Source organism: Bos grunniens, chromosome 23 (assembly GCF_055505025.1).
Source record: "Bos grunniens cultivar Pamir isolate PY7600 chromosome 23, Bosgru_T2T1.0, whole genome shotgun sequence".
Classification (NCBI taxonomy): domain Eukaryota; kingdom Metazoa; phylum Chordata; class Mammalia; order Artiodactyla; family Bovidae; genus Bos; species Bos grunniens.
Window position 1 is genome coordinate 22,373,270 of NC_141187.1, and position 19,401 is coordinate 22,392,670.

Below are 19,401 nucleotides of genomic sequence, written 5' to 3' on the forward strand. Positions count from 1 at the left end.
TGACATGTGTAAGCGCCGGGCTACCCCGCTTCTCTCCACGCCCCCCCGCCCCGTCTTACCCGCTCCGGGTCGGCCCCCCGCCCCACAGCCGCCGCCGCCTCCCCGCCCCCTCCGCGCTCCCCGCGCCCCCCCCCCCCCCCTTCCTCCGCCCGGTCTTTCCCCGGCCCCACCTCCATGCGCTCCTACTACTCTTTCAAACACTGCAGCAAGTTGCAGCAAGGCGGGCAGATAGAGACCGCGCGCGCGGGGGTGGCCGGCGGGCGCTGCAAGGGCCCCCGGGCCCACCCCTCCCCGCCCGCCCCGGCCGCCTCCCGCGCCCCCTTCTCACCGCATGAGCAGCGATCCCGCGGTCTAGCCCTTCATCTCGGTGCTGCAGTCCCCCGGTCTCCCTCTCTGGAGCTGGTTCCGTGCGGAGCGTCCCACAGATGTGAATTTCCTCTTCGTCCCGGTGGGGTTCGGCGCCTAACTGGAACCATGTGGCTCGGTGTTGTAAGAAGCAGACATGTGCCCCACGAAGGGGGGGTGGGGGGCGGGAGGAGGGAGAAGAGGAGGGCGGGAGCGCGGGATGGAGGGGGGTGGGCAGCTAAGCTTTTCCTTTTTTTAAGAGGCTAACAGTTATTTTTAGAGTTTTGTTTTCCCTCTTCCTCCTTCCCCTCCGGAGTGAATGGAAGAGGAGATGGGGAAGGCGCCGCCGGCCCATTGGAGCTGTGGCGATGGGAGCCTCAGAAGCGGGGTGCGGGGGGTGTGTGGAAGGAGGGACTCGAGGGCTTCCGGAGGAGGCAGCCTTTTCGCCCCTCCAGTTTCCCTGGGCTCTCGAATTCGGCTTGTCGGACCAAGAAAAGGAGCTGAGAGAATGATGCTGCATTTTTAACACACCACACAGCTTGCAAGGGATTTCCTTCCACGCTATCTTTCCCCGGGCTGCAGAGACCCCATCTATTGGCGGTGCGTTGGGGCTCTAGGGATCCTTCCTTGCTCTGGTGATTGGAGAGGAGGCATTTGCCAATAGCAGTCGCCTTTGGTTTTGGGTGTGTGTGTGTGTGTGTTTGTGTGTGTGTGTGTTGGGAAGTGAAGATCCGCAGGCAATATGTGGTTTCTCATAAAATATTGCATTCACTTCCGTACTTTTGAAGTTTAGGACCAAAAGTTCCTAAAATTGGTTTTAGTCTTTTTCTCCCATTTCGCCTTCTGCCCCTCATCCTTGAGGACTGAGAACCTATCTGATTTTTCTCCTCGGAGGGAAATTCCAGAAACAAAAGTTTTGGGACGCCTAGCGCCTAGTCTTTGTTTGAAGAAAGAAGGTGAGCTAGGTAGAAGGGATACACATTGGAGTCAGTTAATGTATAAAACCGGAGAAGGCAATGGCACCCCACTCCAGTACTCTTGCCTGGGAAATCCCATGGACAGAGGAGCCTGGTAGGCTGCAGTCCATGGGGTCGCTAAGAGTCAGACAGGACTGAGCGAGTTCACTTTCACTTTTCACTTATTTCATGCATTAGAGAAGGAAATGGCAACCCACTCCAGTGTTCTTGCCTGGAGAATCCCAGGGACGGGGGAGCCTGGTGGGCTGCCGTCTATGGTATCACACAGAGTCGGACATGACTGAAGCGACTTGGCGGCAGAAGCCTGTATAAAACAGTCACCTTCCCCATAGGGAAAAGAAAACCCCCAGGTCCTCCCTTAATATATACCCTCCACAGTGTGAAGGTGAAGAACCTTTACCTGCAAATCAGATCAATTTCAAAACCTTTAATAAATGTGTATATGTTGTTTACTATCTATTGGGACTTTCACAAATTCATGTTCTAGAAAGAATAGGAAGAAATTTTGAGGGCAGGTTCTAAAGTTTGATGGTGAACTGGAGATCTGCTCTCCATAGTTTCTATTCTTTTTGCATTGACCTAATAGAGATGATTCCACTCACACTCTCTTAATCACATCCTTCACAGGATACTTAGAGATGCACCCATCAAAGCATACAAACTAGCCAAAGGATTTATCCACCTAATTGATGCCTTTATTTTGGTTAATGAATCTGTTCTTCAGTTGAGAGACCAAGGAGACAGGAGAGAGCTCAGAAACAGGGTCACTGCTAAAGATGGTGTTGCTCATAAGAGTAAAGAAAAATCTTAGCCCTTAAAAATGGAAAGTGTTCTCAGTGACCATTCAGCTTGAATTCCTACCCAGGACAGAAATACTTTCTGTAGTATTCTCAATGGTTCTCTATCCAGCCCAGGCTGCAAAACTCTCACAACTAAAAACTCACTAATTTTTCTAGGAACCATTCTGTTGTTAGACATTTTTCTTAAGTTCAGCTAAACTCACTGTTCTTGCAACATTCATGGACTAGTACTCCCTCTTTTTCACTCAAAGAGTCCCCTGTGCGACCAACAGTCACTTTATGTAATGTATTCCATTAGTACCACATGACGGAGAATTGTTTTTGGCTATACAACAAAGAGGAAATGTATCTGTCGTCCATTTTCTACACCCTCTTCATTATATTAAGTATATTTGGCTGTATCACCTATGTGAAATTTTCTAAGAAATAGTCTTGTTGCAAAATATAGAATAGATTTCAGGAATGGAATTTTACTTGGGGTCAAGTAAGTTACCTACTTTATGTTATGGATAAAGGCATTTTGTAGATAAAGAACTATAGAGTGAAGTGACTTTAAGGCTACACTTAGAGTTATTTGCAGAGCTGATACCAGTGACTGGTCTTGGTCTCCTGTTTCTGGGCCCAATGCATTTTCCCTGGCAGCTCTGGATTGGGCCCATTCCTCTCTCTCTCTCACAATGAACAAATATGTCAGAATTGTTTCCTATCTTCTTACTCTGTCCATTTTCCATACCTCCTTCCTCAGTAAATTCAGTAGGATTAAAGAAGAATAGTTCAGTTCAGTTGCTCAGTTGTGTCCCACTCTTTGCGACCCCATGAATCACAGCACGCCAGGCCTCCCTGTCCATCACCAACTCCTGGAGTTTACTCAGACTCATGTCCATCTAGTCAGTGATGCCATCCAGCCATCTCATCCTCTGTCATTCCCTTCTCCTCCTGCCCCCAATCCCTCCCAGTATCAGGGTCTTTTCCAGTGAGTCAGTTCTTCGCATGAGGTGGCCAAAACATTGGAGTTTCCGCTTCAGCATCAGTCCTTCCAATGAACACCCAGGACTGATCTCCTTTAGAATGGACTGGTTGGATCTCCTTGCAGTCCAGGGGACTCTCAAGAGTCTTCTCCAACACCACACTTCAAAAGCATCAATTCTTCAGCACTCAGCCTTCTTCACAGTCCAACTCTCACATCCATATGTGACCACTGGAAAAACCACAGCCTTGACTAGACGAACCTTTGTTGGCAAAGTAATGTCTCTGCTTTTGAATATGCTATCTAGGTTGGTCATAACTTTCCTTCCAAGGATTAAGTGTCTTTTAATTTCATGGCTACAGTCACCATTTGCAGTGATTTTGGAGCCCCCAAAAATAAAGTCTGCCACTGTTTCCACTGTTTCCCCATCTATTTCCCATGAAGTGATGGGACCAGATGCCATGATCTTATTTTTATGAATGTTGAGCTTTAAGCCAACTTTTTCACTCTCCTCTTTCACTTTCCTCAAAAGGCTCTTTAGTTCCTCTTCCCTTTCTGCCATAAGGGTGGTGTCATCTGCATATCTGAGGTTATTGATATTTCCCCCGGCAATCTTGATTCCAGCTTGTGCTTCTTCCAGCCCAGTGTTTCTCATGATATGCTCTGCATATAAGTTAAATAAGCAGGGTGACAATGTACAGCCTTGACGTACTCCTTTTCCTATTTGGAACCAGTCTGTTGTTCCATGTCCAGTTCGAACTGTTGCTTCCTGACCTGCATAAGGGCTTCCCTAATGGCTCAGCAGGTAAAGAATCTGCCTGCAATGCAGGAGACACAGGAGATGTCTTCCTTGGGTCAGGAAGAGCCCCTGAAGGAGGGAATGGCAACCTACTCCAGTATTCTTGCTTGGAGAATCCTATGGACAGAGAAGCCTGGCAGGCTACAGTCCATAGTATCTCAAAGAGTTGGACATGACTGAGCGACTAAGCACATGCACACAGAAGAATAAAGATAGTCAGTAGATAATTGACTAAATAATTTTGGATACATCCTTAAGATGAACTACCTTGATATGAATACAAATTATGTTGTAAGATTATAATGACATGAAAACATGTAATGACATAAAGTTTAAGTGAACAAGTATGTACAGGATGAAATGACTTTGAAAAATGAAGATAGACCCATTTTAAAAAAAGGTTAAATCAGCATTAAAATGTCTGTCTATTGCAAGATGATAGGATTAAGATTTTTTTTTGAAAAAATAACTTCTAAATTTTAGAACTGTTTTAAGTTATGGAAGAGTTGTGAAGACAGGGCACACAGCGCTCTTACATTTCACATTCAGTTCCCCGCTATCAATTTCTCATGTTAGTATGGTACTTGCATGACACTTCATGAACCAATATTGATACATTATTTTTAACTCAATTCCATACTTTATTCAGATTGTCTTCATTTTTACTAACATCCATTTTTTTGGTCCAGGATCCCATTCAGGACATCACATTGCATTTGGTTGTCCTATTGCCTTAGGATTTTCTTGGCTGTGATAGTTCTCAAACTTTCCTCCTTTTTTGGTGACCTTGATAGATTTCAGGAGTACTCGTCACATACTTTGTAAAATGTCCCTCACCTGGGAATTGTCTGATTTTTTTTTCCGTGTTTAGACAGGAGTAAGGAGTTTTGTTGAAGAAGAATACAGAGGTATTCTTTACCTCTTTCATTACAGCTGCTTTCATTACAGCTTATGGAGGGTACATTCTATCAATGTGACTTGTCACTGAGGATGTGAACCTTGAATACCCTACCTGAAGTAGTGCTTGTTAGATTTTTCCACTTTAAAGTTACTCTTCTTCCATTTGCCTTTCCACACTGTCTTCTTTGGAAGGAAGTCAATATATACAACCTACACTTAAGGAGTGGGAGTTATGGTCTACCTCCTTGCTCCTTGAGATTGGAGTCTCCCTAAGTTATTTGGAATTTTTCTACATGGAATACTTGTCAATTCTACTATGTTCATTTAGTCCATATTTTGTATCAATACAGACTCATGGATACTTCTAGAGAGTTCTTTTATATTTTGGGCTATAATTTTGATATTACTTTGTTACCCAAATTGTTCCAGTTTTGGTTATAGGGAGCTCCTTTGACATATCCCATTATTGTGGGATACCTTTTTTAAAAGTATTCCTTATTTTCTGGCACTATAAGATACCCCAGACTCGTCTTCTATCTTTCCTGCCCCAGTTCTAAAATCATCCATTTTTCCAAGGAGCCATGCTTCGTTTTATTGTACGGTGGTCATAGAAACAAAGATCTGGGCACCTTATGTGCTGCTTGCTCTTGGGATGTTATTGCTTCTAAGCCCTCTCAGCTGACAGAGAAAGGAAATACATGGGTCTTTACTAATCCCTGTATATGTGTATATATAGAGTTCTTTATGTAACTCTCTGTATCTATGTTAAGCTAAATATGAGTTTATATTTATGTCTCCAGCTATAATCTATTGCCAGATGGATAACTGTAGCCTCTTCCCCTTGCTTACCTGTAACTTCCCCCTCCAACAATGAGACACTGGCTCTGTGGGAAAATTTGAAATCACATTGCTATAATGAAAGCATACTAACTCATAATTAGAAAAAAAATATTTAAGAGAAAGAAGAAAAGTATGGTTTCTTAATTTCAGTTTTACAAAAAGTTAATGCCGAATATCATATTAGAAAGATAAATTATATGCCAAAATTAAAGGAGATGTTAGCAATATTCTAGATCAACCTACAGGTTAATTTGCACTAAACCATTCAGTACACAGAAGAACTGTACAAAAAAGATCTTCACGACCCAGATAATCACGATGGTGTGATCACTCACCTAGAGCCAGACATCCTGGAATGTGAAGTCAAGTGGGCCTTAGAAAGCATCACTACGAACAAAGCTAGTGGAGGTGACGGAATTGCAGTTGAGCTATTCCAAATCCTGAAAGATGATGCTGTGAAAGTGCTGCACTCAATATGCCAGCAAATTTGGAAAACTCAGCAGTGGCCACAGGACTGGAAAAGGTCAGTTTTCATTCCAATCCCAAAGAAAGGCAATGCCAAAGCATGCTCAAACTACTGCACAATTGCACTCATCTCACATGCTAGTAAAGTAATGCTCAAAATTCTCCAAGCCAGGCTTCAGCAATATGTGAACTGTGAACTTCCTGATGTTCAAGCTGGTTTTAGAAAAGGCTGAGGAACCAGAGATCAAATTGCCAACATCTACGGGATCATAGAAAAAGCAAGAGAGTTCCAGAAAAACATCTATTTCTGCTTTATAGACTATGCCAAAGCCTTTGACTGTGTGGGTCACAATAAACTGTGGAAAATTCTGAAAGAGATGGGAATACCAGACCACCTGATCTGCCTCTTGAGAAATTTGTATGCAGGTCAGGAAGCAACAGTTAGAACTGGACATGGAACAACAGAGTGGTTCCAAATAGGAAAAGGAGTATGTCAAGGCTGTATATAGTCACCCTGCTTATTTAACTTATATGCAGAGTACATCATGAGAAATGCTGGGCTGGAAGAAGCACAAACTGGAATGAAGATTGCCGGGAGAAATACCAATAACCTCAGATATGCAGATGACACCACCCTTATGGCAGAAAGTGAAGAGGAACTCAAAAGCCTCTTGATGAAAGTGAAAGTGGAGAGTGAAACAGTTGGCTTAAAGCTCAACATTCAGAAAACGAAGATCATGGCATCCGGTCCCACCACTTCATGGGAAATAGATGGGGAAACAGTGGAAACGGTGTCAGACTTTATTTTTCTGGGCTCCAAAATCACTGCAGATGGTGACTGCAGCCATGAAATTAAAAGATGCTTACTCCTTGGAAGGAAAGTTATGACCAACCTAGATAGCATATTCAAAAGCAGAGACATTACTTTGCCAACAAAGGTTCGTCTAGTCAAGGCTGTGGTTTTTCCAGTGGTCATGTGAGATGGATGTGAGAGTTGGACTGTGAAGAAGGCTGAGTGCTGAAGAATTGATGCTTTTGAAGTGTGGTGTTGGAGAAGACTCTTGAGAGTCCCTTGGACTGCAAGGAGATCCAACCAGTCCATTCTGAAGGAGATCAGCCCTGGGATTGCTTTGGAAGGAATGATGCTAAAGCTGAAACTCCAGTACTTTGGCCACCTCATGCGAAGAGTTGACTCATTGGAAAAGCCTCTGATGCTGGGAGGGATTGGGGGCAGGAGGAGAAGGGGATGACAGAGGATGAGATGGCTGGATGGCATCACTGACTCAATGGACGTGAGTCTGAGTGAACTCCGGGAGTTGGTGATGGACAGGGAGGCCTGGAGTGCTGCGATTCATGGGGTTGCAAAGAGTCGGACATGACTGAGCGACTGATCTGATCTGATCTGATCTGATTCAGTGGATACCGGTTGTGTGATAATTCTAGTGAATCTGATGTAAAATAAAGCTTAGTATAAAGGTGAAATTAGTGCACGTAGGGACCAGTAAGTAATAGCACAATAATCTATACTGTTTAGTTGATACAGGATTTGTCTTTTCTGATATATCTTGGTCAAGGTGAAATTTCAAGACTTGGAACCAAGTCAGATTTTATCCACTTGTCCTTTTGTAGGTTAGGATACCAGAAGGAGGTGAACTTGGACACAGAATGGTTGAGTTCTAGGTCAGCTCTACAAGTTACTTCATGGATATTTTGGACAGGACACTAAATCTCTGAGCCTCAGGTTGTCCTTATTTATAAACCTAGGTTATATTAACCTACTTGTTCACTTCAGTCATATCACTGTTCACCGAAACTGTGTACCTCTGCTGAATTAATTAATACTGTAATAAGAGCAATTGTAGCAAATAAAACAGTAAAACTCAGCAGTGTAAAACACTAAAAGTTTATATCTTGTTCAAGATTAACAGTCTATTTTGGATATTCCTGCTGAGCAGATCAGGTAGAAGACAGAGGCCTGTTTCCATGGGGCACTCATCTGCCTTTAACTCATGGCTCCCGAGGTCATTCCTAATGCCATTTTCTAGCTAGCCAGCTGGATGGGGGAGAGAGCCTGGAAGCGCACATCTGGAAGGTTTATGGCTCAGTCTGGAGAGATGCATATATCACCTCGTCTTATATGCCTCCGATTAGTCACAAAAGAAGATGAATGATGCCGGTCAGCTGTGTATCTAGGGAGAAGAGATGGGTATGACGATCATGGTGCCAACTCTCTCATCCCTTTCCTGGACTCTCTTTCCTGTTTACCCTAAACCCCTGTTGTGTGTTCAAGGTGAACATCTGGCACCCTTTGCCATTTCACAGAGGACTCATTGCTCTGCACTGCCAGCAATGTTGGCTTTGGGGCTTGAAGGAAATACTCAAAATTGATCTCCTTCTGTAATGGCTTTAAGGAACTTTCCTCAGCTTTCCCACCCTTTGGTAAGGCTGGTTGTATCCAGAAAAAGCATGTCTGAGAGGGAAATTTTAGAGGCAGTTTTGGTCTTTTTTCATGTTGGATGTTTCCATTCGCAACTAGTTTAAGAAATAAGAACATTCCTTATACACAACAAGATGTCCAGAGGAATGGCAGTTATAGAACTGGTTAATCTGGGTTCTAGGGTGTCACTAGGAATCCAAGTCCTTTTTTCTCATTCTGCTTTGCACTGTGCATCCATCATGCTTAGTTGTTCAGTCACCTCCCACTCTTTTGCAACCCCACGGACTGTGGCCTGTCAGGCTCGTCTGGGATTTTTCAGGCAAGAGTACTGGAGTGGGCCTCCATTTCCTTCTCCAGGAGGTCTTCCTGACTCAGGGATTGAACCCGTGTCTCCTGTGTCTCCTGCAGTGCAGGTGGATTTTTACCCATTGAGCCATTGGGGAAGCTCATTCTGCTTTACCCATCCCTAGAGCATGGGCTCCAAGCTCCTGCTGACTATGGGCCATGCATCCACGCAAAACAAGATCCCAAAGAAAAGGAAGCCGCCTCTTTCTCTTAATCTCTTCTAAGAGTGAAGAACTCTTTCCCAGAAGACCATTATCTAAATCAGTCACTGGTGAGAGGAATAATAACACAGTAATGGACTTAGACCAATCTGGACTCACACTGTGGCTGGAAAAGGGGTGAGCCGCCTCTCTGAGCACTTCCTCAAATGGAAGTTTATGTGGGGTTCACTTTGTTAGTTTTGTGTTGTTGTTTTATTTTAAGCAAAGGTTTTTGTTTGTTTGTTTGTTTTTAGGAAGAAGTATGGCAACCCACTCCAGTACTCTTGCCTGGACAATCTGTGGATGGAGAAGCCTGGTAGGCTGCAGTCCATGGGGTCGCTGAGAGTTGGACGCGACTGAGCGACTTCACTTTCACTTTTCACTTTCATGCATTGGAGAAGGAAATGGCAACCCACTCCAGTGTTCTTGCCTGGAGAATCCCAGGGACGGGGGAGCCTGGTGGGCTGCCGTCTATGCGGTCACACAGAGTCGGACACAACTGAAGTGACTTAGCAGCAGCAGCAGCAGCAGCATGGTGTGATGGCGGGGATGTTTGAATGTGGGTATCTGACACTAACTTTGGTGCTGAGTTTTTCTGTGTGGAGGAAATTATTTTGGGGGGACCACATTTTCTAAATGGAAATTAGAGCTCTAATCTAACAAAGGGATTGTTTTTCTGGTTTGAAATGTATTTATGCTAAAATACTATGTATACAATGAATATTTGGTATCTTAAAATTGCCTTCGTTTAAATAGGATACAGACAGATGTTACTCTCCTAGAAAATTCACTGTCTCTGATCACCATATTTGTATAGGATGAAACTGACTGACCCAGGTGTCTATGCAAACATCTTGCCTTAGTAAAAAGTATAAGGAGTTTGGACAGGATTTGCATTAATTGATAACCCAAATATTATCACATATGATTGTGCATCAGATGTGGCAGTATTCCATCTCCCTGCTATGTTGTTACACCCTGTATGCTTAAAACAATCTCTTTAACAAGTGGTGCTGGGAAATCTGGTCAACCACTTGTAAAAGAATGAAACTGGACCACTTTCTAACACCATACACAAAAATAAACTCAAAATGGATTAAAGATCTAAACGTAAGACCAGAAACTATAAAACTCCTAGAGGAGAACATAGGCAAAACACTCTCTGACATACATCACAGCAGGATCCTCTATGACCCACCTCCCAGAATATTGGAAATAAAAGCAAAAATAAACAAATGGGACCTAATTAACCTTAAAAGCTTCTGCACATCAAAGGAAACTATTAGCAAGGTGAAAAGACAGCCTTCAGAATGGGAGAAAATAATAACAAATGAAGCAACCGACAAACAACTAATCTCAAAAATATACAAGCAACTCCTACAGCTCAACTCCAGAAAAATAAATGACCCAATCAAAAAATGGGCCAAAGAACTAAATAGACATTTCTCCAAAGAAGACATACAGATGGCTAACAAACACATGAAAAGATGCTCAACATCACTCATTATCAGAGAAATGCAAATCAAAACCACTATGAGGTACCATTTCACACCAGTCAGAATGGCTGCGATCCAAAAGTCTACAAGCAATAAATGCTGGAGAGGGTGTGGAGACAAGGGAACCCTCTTACACTGTTGGTGGGAATGCAAACTAGTACAGCCACTATGGAGAACAGTGTGGAGATTCCTTAAAAAACTGCAAATAGAACTGCCTTATGATCCAGCAACCTCACTGCTGGGCATACACACTGAGGAAACCAGAAGGGAAAGAGACACGTGTACCCCAATGTTCATCGCAGCACTGTTTATAATAGCCAAGACATGGAAGCAACCTAGATGCCCATCAGCAGATGAATGGATAAGAAAGCTGTGGTACATATACACAATGGAGTATTACTCAGCCATTAAAAAGAATACATTTGAATCAGTTCTAATGAGGTGGATGAAACTGGAGCCTATTATACAGAGTGAAGTAAGCCAGAAGGAAAAACATAAATACAGTATACTAACGCATATATATGGAATTTAGAAAGATGGTAACAATAACCCGGTGTACGAGACAGCAAAAGAGACACTGATGTATAGAACAGTCTTATGGACTCTGTGGGAGAGGGAGAGGGTGGGAAGATTTGGGAGAATGGCAATGAAACATGTAAAATATCATGTAGGAAACGAGTTGCCAGTCCAGGTTCGATGCATGATGCTGGATGCTTGGGGCTGGTGCACTGGGACGGCCCAGAGGGATGGTATGGGGAGGGAGGAGGGAGGAGGGTTCGGGATGGGGAACGCATGTATACCTGTGGCGGATTCATTTTGATATTTGGCAAAACTAATACAATTATGTAAAGTTTAAAAATAAAATAAAATTGGAAGAATAAAAAAAAAAAATAAAGGAAAAAAAAAAAAAACTTAAATATAAACTGTTCTCAATCTAACAGTAAAATATCCACACTACACATTCAAAAAAGGAACAGAAGGCTGTAGACATCCACGTTCTACCATTTATAAATAAATCATCAAGACTATTTTTGCCATAACTATTATTTTCTTATGGTGGAACATGATTAAAGTTCTGGAGAAGACTTCATGCAGCAAGGTTCTGCTTTTGTCTTAGTCATTAGTTAGTTTCTTCTCCTGCTTAACCGCTATTATCACCTTGGTCAAATCACTAAATGTCCATATGCATACAATTTATATTTGTAAATTAAGTTTTATAATTGAGCTAAAGTGACGTTAATTTCACTCCAGGTTTGACATCTCCATCCTTTTGGAACTTGACTTCATGGCGTTCATTTTCTAAGTTTGCTGCTGCTGCTGCTAAGTCACTTCAGTCCTGTCCGACTCTGCGCCACCCCATAGACAGCAGCCCACCAGGCTCCCCCGTCTCTGGGATTCTCCAGGCAAGAACACTAGAGTGGGTTCTAGGTTTGCTACATCTCAACAATTGTAACCTCTGATTTCCAAGTCTCAGTTTACCTTTCGTGGTTACTATTTGGGCCTCCCTGGTGGCTCAGATGGTAAAGAATCTGCCTGCAATGCAAGAGATCTGGGTTTGATCCCCAGGTCAGGAAGATCCCGTGAAGAGGGAAATGACTACCCAGTCCAGTATTCTTGTCTAGAGAATTCCTTACTATTTATACAATATCAAATACAGAATCTCTGAGGGTGGGGAGAGACCCAGCATTCAAGGAGACCACAAGCTTTGCCATGGGTCTAGAAAAAGATAGATGGAGGCTGGAAAAATACTTAGAATACTTTGGCCACAGGGGAGTAGCTGGACTGAAGATTAAAAACTGCCTGCCAAAATACAGTTAGTGCAGAGTCTTATTGGATCAATGCACAAAGATGACATGCTGCTTTGTACACAGTCAATTTTCAGCCATTTAAATACACATTTTCTAACTTAGGTAGATGTAGACCACACTTTTTTTTTTTAAAGCATTTTAAAATTTTATTTTGCTTTTTCTAAAAAAATCCAAATATAGTACACTTTTGCCCTACAAAGATTGAAGAATTTCCTACACATTTTCCCTTCCCTCCTTATTTCCTCTCTTTTACCCTCTCTCCCTTCCTCTCAATATGAGTTCTGTTTGCTCAAATATTCCTGCCAAGGCCTTCTACAAATTGTTCTAAAAAATATCTCTTTCTTCCAGATGAACTCAGGAGGCTGTTACTTACATGTTATTTGAAAAGTTATACATTTTCTGAAAGACTTGAGTTTAAATTTGAAATGGGTTGTTGGTTTCCAAAGTGTGAAAGTGTTAGTTGCTCAGTCCGTGTCTGACTGTTTTCATCACCTTGGACTGTAGCCAGCAAGACTCCTCTGTCCATGGAATTCTCGAAGCAAGAATACTGGAGTGGGGATCTTCCTGACTCAGGATTGAACCTGGGTCTCCCACATTGCAGGCAGACTTTTTTGCCCTCTGAGTCACCAGGGAAGCCCTGAACTGGCCTTTTATTGGTGTTACTGCCCCAGGGAGAAACCTGTTCTTAAAGGACCAGCGGTTATTAATTACTGTGCTCATTACTTTCAGGTCTGACTTGAAAATCACTCCTATTCCCTGATAAGGCAGTTCTCCCATCAGATCTTGGCAAACTTATTTTGTGAAGCCATTTGCTGAGTGGAAGTGGGCATCCTATTTGCCAGGGAAGAGATATTCTACTAGGGAAGCAGTAGGATGTTGCCCCTTGATAGAGCTCCACCTTTACTATTGCAATGTAAATATTGCATCAAATAGCAACTCTGATGCCACTGTAAAGAAAACAGAGGGATGGTACGGGCAGGGAGGTGGGAGGGGGGTTCAGGATGGGGAACATGTGTACACCCGTGGCAGATTCATGTTGAGGTATGGCAAAACCAATACAATATTGTAAAGTAATTAGCCTCCAATTAAAATAAATAAATTTATATTAAAAAAAAAACAGCAGATGACAGCAACACTTCCTGTCTCTGGTTAACAGCAGCCTTTGTTCAGTAGGTGCAGGAGAAAGAGACTCCCTTCCTTTGCAGAAAGGGTGTGGTGCAGTGGGAATGGTTTAACCCAGTAGAAAGGAGGATTTTTACCACTGACATGGTTTAGACTGACAATATATGGGGATAATAAAAAAAAGACAAGGCTTTAATAAGTCCTATTATTTCTTTCAGTTTTGTACAACCAGTGCTATTACTGCCTACACTTAGGTGGAGGGCTTCCACCACTCTGCCCTCTTCCCGTACCTGGTAAATCACTGCTCCCTGGAATTGCAACTGTGATTTCTGAGCAAGTCCCTACTTTGCATATTCAATGCAGCATATTTCTGAAAATATTGGGGTGGCACATTTGGGATCATAATATGAAAGACTGAGCTGCAGTATTCATATGATTACAACCCCCGTCCCTTGGATGATTCCCCATCTCGCCACCTCCCACAGTGGTGTGGAGATTGTAGGGAGAGACACAAAAGAGCCTCACTCCTGGTGCATCAGGACCTGCATATGACTTAATTTCAAATAGAGTTTTCATGCTGGGGAAAACAGATTTCTTCAGAAAAAAATATAGGTTAAATGGCATTAGACATCAGATAAACTCAAACTATTTATAAGTGTGCTTGACATTAAAAAATTTGGTCTTCAGCCTGTCAAACAAAGTGAGGAATTCCTCTGTGACCTTTGGGAAAGATTCAGCCTTTTAGCTAGGTAAAGCCATGTCAACAAAATGAATTTATATTCAAATGGGAAAATAACAGTTTCCTATGACCGTTTACCTGTTCTACGTAAACAACCATGCATGTCCATGAAACATGTAGACTAAACATCGGGAGATTTAGTTATCTTGTTGACATAGGCAAAATCAATAGATGTTTATAGAAACTGTGATGAAACCTTTTTCTGCAAGCCCTCATCTTTGGCAAAGTACCCCTCCTTTGCTGTGCCGTCTGTCTTCTATTATACTGAAATAATCAATATCGTCTGCCTACCTATGTTGCAGTCTTCATAAGGGCAGTGGCTGATACCCACTGATCTTGCACCCTCAGTTTTTAGCAGGATGCTTGCATATAATAACCATGTAGTAGCATAATAGCTACTTAACTCATCCCAGAAAGGCTCTTCTAATCAATGAAAGGCACTAAGGTAGGTAGGACAGGTATACAGACAATATTTGATCCAGAGATTTGGTCCTCGTGGCTGATGACATAGGTGTGTACTCCTGTTTTTCTTGTGTCCGTTGTCCATTTGCCTTTTATTCCCAAGTATCTCTTTTTGACCCTACTAACTGCCCTGTCACTAGGCTCAGCTCTCCTCATTTTATCAGATTGTCTGAGTCTTGGAGCTTTTACCTTTCTTTTTCTCAGTGTTGTGCTTTTCTGATAACTGTTTCTGTTTTTGGTGATTTTCAGAATCTAAACAACATTCGTTATAGCTGGAGTGTAAATTCAATGGCAGCAGTTGGCAAGAGATGAAGCTGAAGGAACGGTCAGGTGTAAGAACATAAAGAAGCTGAAAACTAGGTTTGTGCACTGACTGAAGAGTTAATGAATAGCAAAAATGTGCAAAACTTCCTCTGCAAACTGCACAGGATGGCTACTGTCACCCAGAGCTTACATTGTAAGGGGAGCAAAAAGGGTTGGAGCTTCTTCCTTAGAGCCACACGGGGGCTACTGAAGTGTTATGGAAAAAGATTGGGTTTTAGAGCACAACTCTGCTGCAGTGTATACTGTGAGCTGGATGGCGCAAGAGTGAAGAGGAAGCCAAAGCAGCTGTTTGAGCCAATGACAAGGGCGTGCTAGACTAAGGTAATAGGCACAGAGATATCAAGGAATGAAATGATTTGAGGGTCCCTTGCAAGCGAAAATAGATACAATTTGCTGCTGGATTAAATGTGGATGTGTACACTGGAAAAAGAGAGTATACCCCATCAATGCACCTGCAAAGATAAGCATAAAAGCAATGGCAGTAATGTTGAGTCCTGCCCCAGGCCACAGGTGTGGGGTCTCATACCAAGGTCACAGAAGCAGATCCCAGAACCAAGGATACTTCCAAAATCGAGCCCCTTTGTAATAGTTGCCAAAAGCCCCTGAACATCACTAACAGGCTTCCTGACTCCAAATTGGGCCAAGATGCCCACTTCATGAAACACTCAAAGCTCCCCAATCACCTAACGCCAACCTTCCAGTGGGAATTTTCTTTGTCTCAAGGCTATAAAAATTGGCTATTAACTCATGAAAACTGTCGACTCTCCCTGGCCTGTCAGGAGTTGTCAGCCCACTGCGCTCACAGTGCCCACTTTATCTCTGCTCTTTCTTCTTAATAAACTCACTCCCTTCTGCAATACCCTGTGTCTGGAAAATCTCTTTCAAACCGTGGTCAGACTGCCCCAACAACTCTTCCCTTGCAGTTTTACAGGTGATGGCAGTACATGTAATGGGTGTCTGGCCTCTGGGTAGACACATCTGGTTCAAATCCCTCAGACCTCTTTTCTTCCTTCTTCTAGTGATATTACTTTGGCCAAGATATTTAATAACTACTCTTAAGTTTTTGCCTTTTCATCTGTAACAGTGGGATAATACAAGTTCATACCTCAGGTGCTAGTGTTCAGATAAAGTGAAATACTGAATGTAAATATGCAAATACATTAATAGAAGGATTCAGGTTTGTATAGAGTTATATGAGAATTACTAGATGTGCTTCTTGCCTTCAAGTACTTAAGGTGAAAGGAACTACATAATTGGAAGTAAAACAGATAAATTCATTTGTATTTATTTAAAAGTTGTATCTAAGTGCCTATATAGAGATAGGTTTAGATGTTATTTATAAGATTGCAGATACTTGAAAGGATGTAGTTTAAGGGGAGACATTTACCTTAATAGGCATAGAGCCTTGGCTATGTTGAATGTTTAATGAATGCTAAATATTTTGCTAGTTACTTTATATTCATTATTTAATTAATTGCTAAAGAATCCTGTGACCTATATATCACTTACTCACTGTTACAGATATTAGAACTGAGGTTCGTAGGCTTAAGGATTATTAAAATTTGAAATCGGTTTCCCCTACTTTAAAGCATGTGCTTATTCTGATATTCAGGCTGAGTAGAATTTCCTGTGTTATTAGTATACCGTGGATTTTTCCTTGTTTAGAAAAATTGCCTATCTATTGACCTTTTCTTGCTTTTCCTCCTCATGTATTCAAGGGAATTATTCCACCGCCTGCGTCAAATTTCCCGCTGGGGAAAAAAAGACCTTTGCTTAATTATTTCCCTTATTTTGGTGGAAAAGAAGGGCTTTCTACAACACAGCAGAATTCGGGACACTTCTCTTCAGGAAATGAGTGTAGAGAGAACAGGCTGGACCAAAAAGAAAATGTGACCTACAAAAGATTGTTTTCAAGTCCCGTGAGATTTCATTCAATTTATCTTTCTTTCACTTAAGCTCTGGCCGGTTTGGTCAAAAGGAGCAAATTTAGTAATGAGCTCTACTTCCAATTCTTCAGTCATTTCTGTTTTGTGGAGTATAATGATTTCTTGAGGAAAGGACAGCCTCCATGCCACGTTTCTTAAAGGAAGAAACCACAAACACACACGCAGACACACACACACACACACACACACACACACATGCATGCACAATTCCTATTTTTACACTGTTATCAAGGTAAAATCAAATAGTACACAGACCTTATAATGAAAAGCAAGGCTCTCTTCTCTAAAAATCCCCACTTTCAGTCTCACTCCTGAGAAACAACTCATTATTTTTTATCCTTTTCTTCTGAAAGATTTCTCCACATCTCTAAACAATAGTCATAGAGTTCTATTTCAGGATTAATCATTTTAGACTTTTTTCTATTGCTTTTTAAAATGTTCTCACAAAATTAAGTCAATTATTTTTATAAAAATAACTTAATTATGGTTATGTCTTTAAATATTATAAATAGGCATAATTAAAAACGTTAAAATTCATATAGTCAATGATGATAAAAATAACATCATTTATTACAAAATAATTTTAGTACCAAATAGCTTTACCCTACTTAACCATTCTCTTATTGGTACATACTTAACTGCAAATTTTGGCCTCTATAAATGATGCTAATAAAATCTGTTGCTAAATTTGAACACACACATCCATAATTTCCTAGGAAAAATTCCTAGTGATATAGTTCCTAGTGCAGTTTTCTGTTTGTTTTTGTCTTCTTGGTTTTAGTTATTGAAACACATTGTTAAACATCCTTCCAGAAAGTCTGGGCTGACTTATTTTTCCACTAGAAGAGGATCAAAAAACTTTCTGTAAAGAATCAGATAGTAAATATTTTAGGTTTATAGGCCAAAGGAAAAATTGAAGATATAAGAAGGTATTTATATAACAAGAGAGAACCACATTCCCATACATTTTTATTTAACAAAATGCAAAGTATAACAATAATAAGGAGAATAAGAATAAAGGACAATATTTTTGTAACACAGATCTGCTAATAAAAAGAATAGATTCTTTTTGGGAAATAGCATTTTGCTTAGTTATATATGTTAGGCAGAATAATGACCCTACAGATATGTTCACATCCTGGTCCTTAAATCCTCTCTATATATTAATATGTTATATATCAAAAGGGAAGTTGCAGATACAATTGAGACTATGGATATTAAAATAGATTAGTCTAGATTATTCATGGTGGGTAGGTTTAGTTGAATCAAATGAGCTTTTAAAAGCAGAGAGAATACCAATACTTGGAATTTCAAAACCAAGAGATGCAGTGGAAGAAGTTGTAGAGATTAGAAACATGAGAAGGACTTGCCCCGTTGGTGGAGGGGCCATATGGAAGGCATGAGAAAGATCATGGTGGGTATCTAGGAGCAGGGATTGGCCCCTTGACAACAATCAGCAAAGAAATGAGGGCCTCAGTTCTCCAATCATAAGGAACTGAATTCATGCAATATCCTAAATCAGCTTAGAAGTGAAATCATTCCCAGCACATGAAGAAAAGAATATAGTTTTGCAGACACCATGATTTTGGCTTTTTGAGACTTTGAGCAGAGCCATCATTCTGAGCTGCCACTCAGACTCTGATTTACAAAACTGAGATAATAACTGAGTATTGCTTTAAGCCACTAAGTTGTGGTCATTTGTTAGAGCAGTGACTGAAAACACATGACAAAATTTGGGCTTTCACATTTTGTTTACTGTATCATCAAAACTCATTGGGAATGTCCATCTGTCAGTGTTGATCTGAAATGAGATTTTGTATATTTCATCAGTGAAATGTCTTTTTACACAAGCAGGTACTCCCAAATGCTGTTAACAATCCACAAATATATGTGTTTTAATTGAACATATTCATCTCTTGGGAGGAATTTATAGACTGATAGGTGCTCTTCTTAATGTTTGCCTTTTAACATGTCATTACCTTGCAGACTGACCATGCCCAAAGAAGCTTAGATGGAAGCTCCTCAGCTGAACCATTAAATTGATTTCAAAATATGGAAAATTTCCTTGCATATTCATTAAGGGCAAATACTACTGTGATTATAATTTTAGCTCAAAACTCTAAGTTAGCCCACTACCAATTCATCTAAGAATGGAGATCTAGCTTGTTGTTTTAACTTTTGACAGCGTAAGACTTATTTAAAAAAGTTTGATGTTACTAGTGATTCAGCAACATCAGTTGTTGTGTAAATGACCATACTGAAGTATGCATTTTACATATAAGTACTATTTTGCTTTTCTTCATGTTCATTAAGAAACATTATCAAGTTAGCAGCAAAGCTAATTTCAGAGCTGCTCAGGATTTGATAACAGTGGTTAAGAGAACTTCTCATTCAGAAAAATCGGTCTTGAGTTCAAAATCATCCAACTG

The 19,401-nt window shown here is 41.2% G+C and overlaps 1 protein-coding gene and 1 long non-coding RNA gene across 3 annotated transcripts in view; one reads left to right on the top strand and one right to left on the bottom strand.

The window, feature by feature from the left end:
• The window catches only part of LOC147346920 (patched domain-containing protein 4-like), a 59,353-nt gene extending 58,892 nt beyond the window's left edge, over positions 1 to 461 (bottom strand). Inside the window, exon 1 of the mRNA XM_086370731.1 lies at positions 329 to 461. Coding sequence (XP_086226857.1) covers positions 329 to 333 — 5 coding nt within the window. The 5' untranslated portion in view covers positions 334 to 461. The remainder of the gene's footprint in view (positions 1 to 328) is intronic.
• On the top strand, positions 352 to 15,883 carry LOC147346921 (uncharacterized). Of its 2 annotated transcripts, XR_015152749.1 has the most exons (3): positions 352 to 489; positions 9,330 to 9,391; positions 14,952 to 15,883. It is a non-coding gene; the product is annotated as an uncharacterized LOC147346921 (long non-coding RNA). The 2 variants fall into 2 exon arrangements; XR_015152748.1 differs by lacking the exon at positions 14,952 to 15,883 and having other exon boundaries at positions 9,330 to 10,823.
• Positions 15,884 to 19,401: the final 3,518 nt, after the last annotated feature.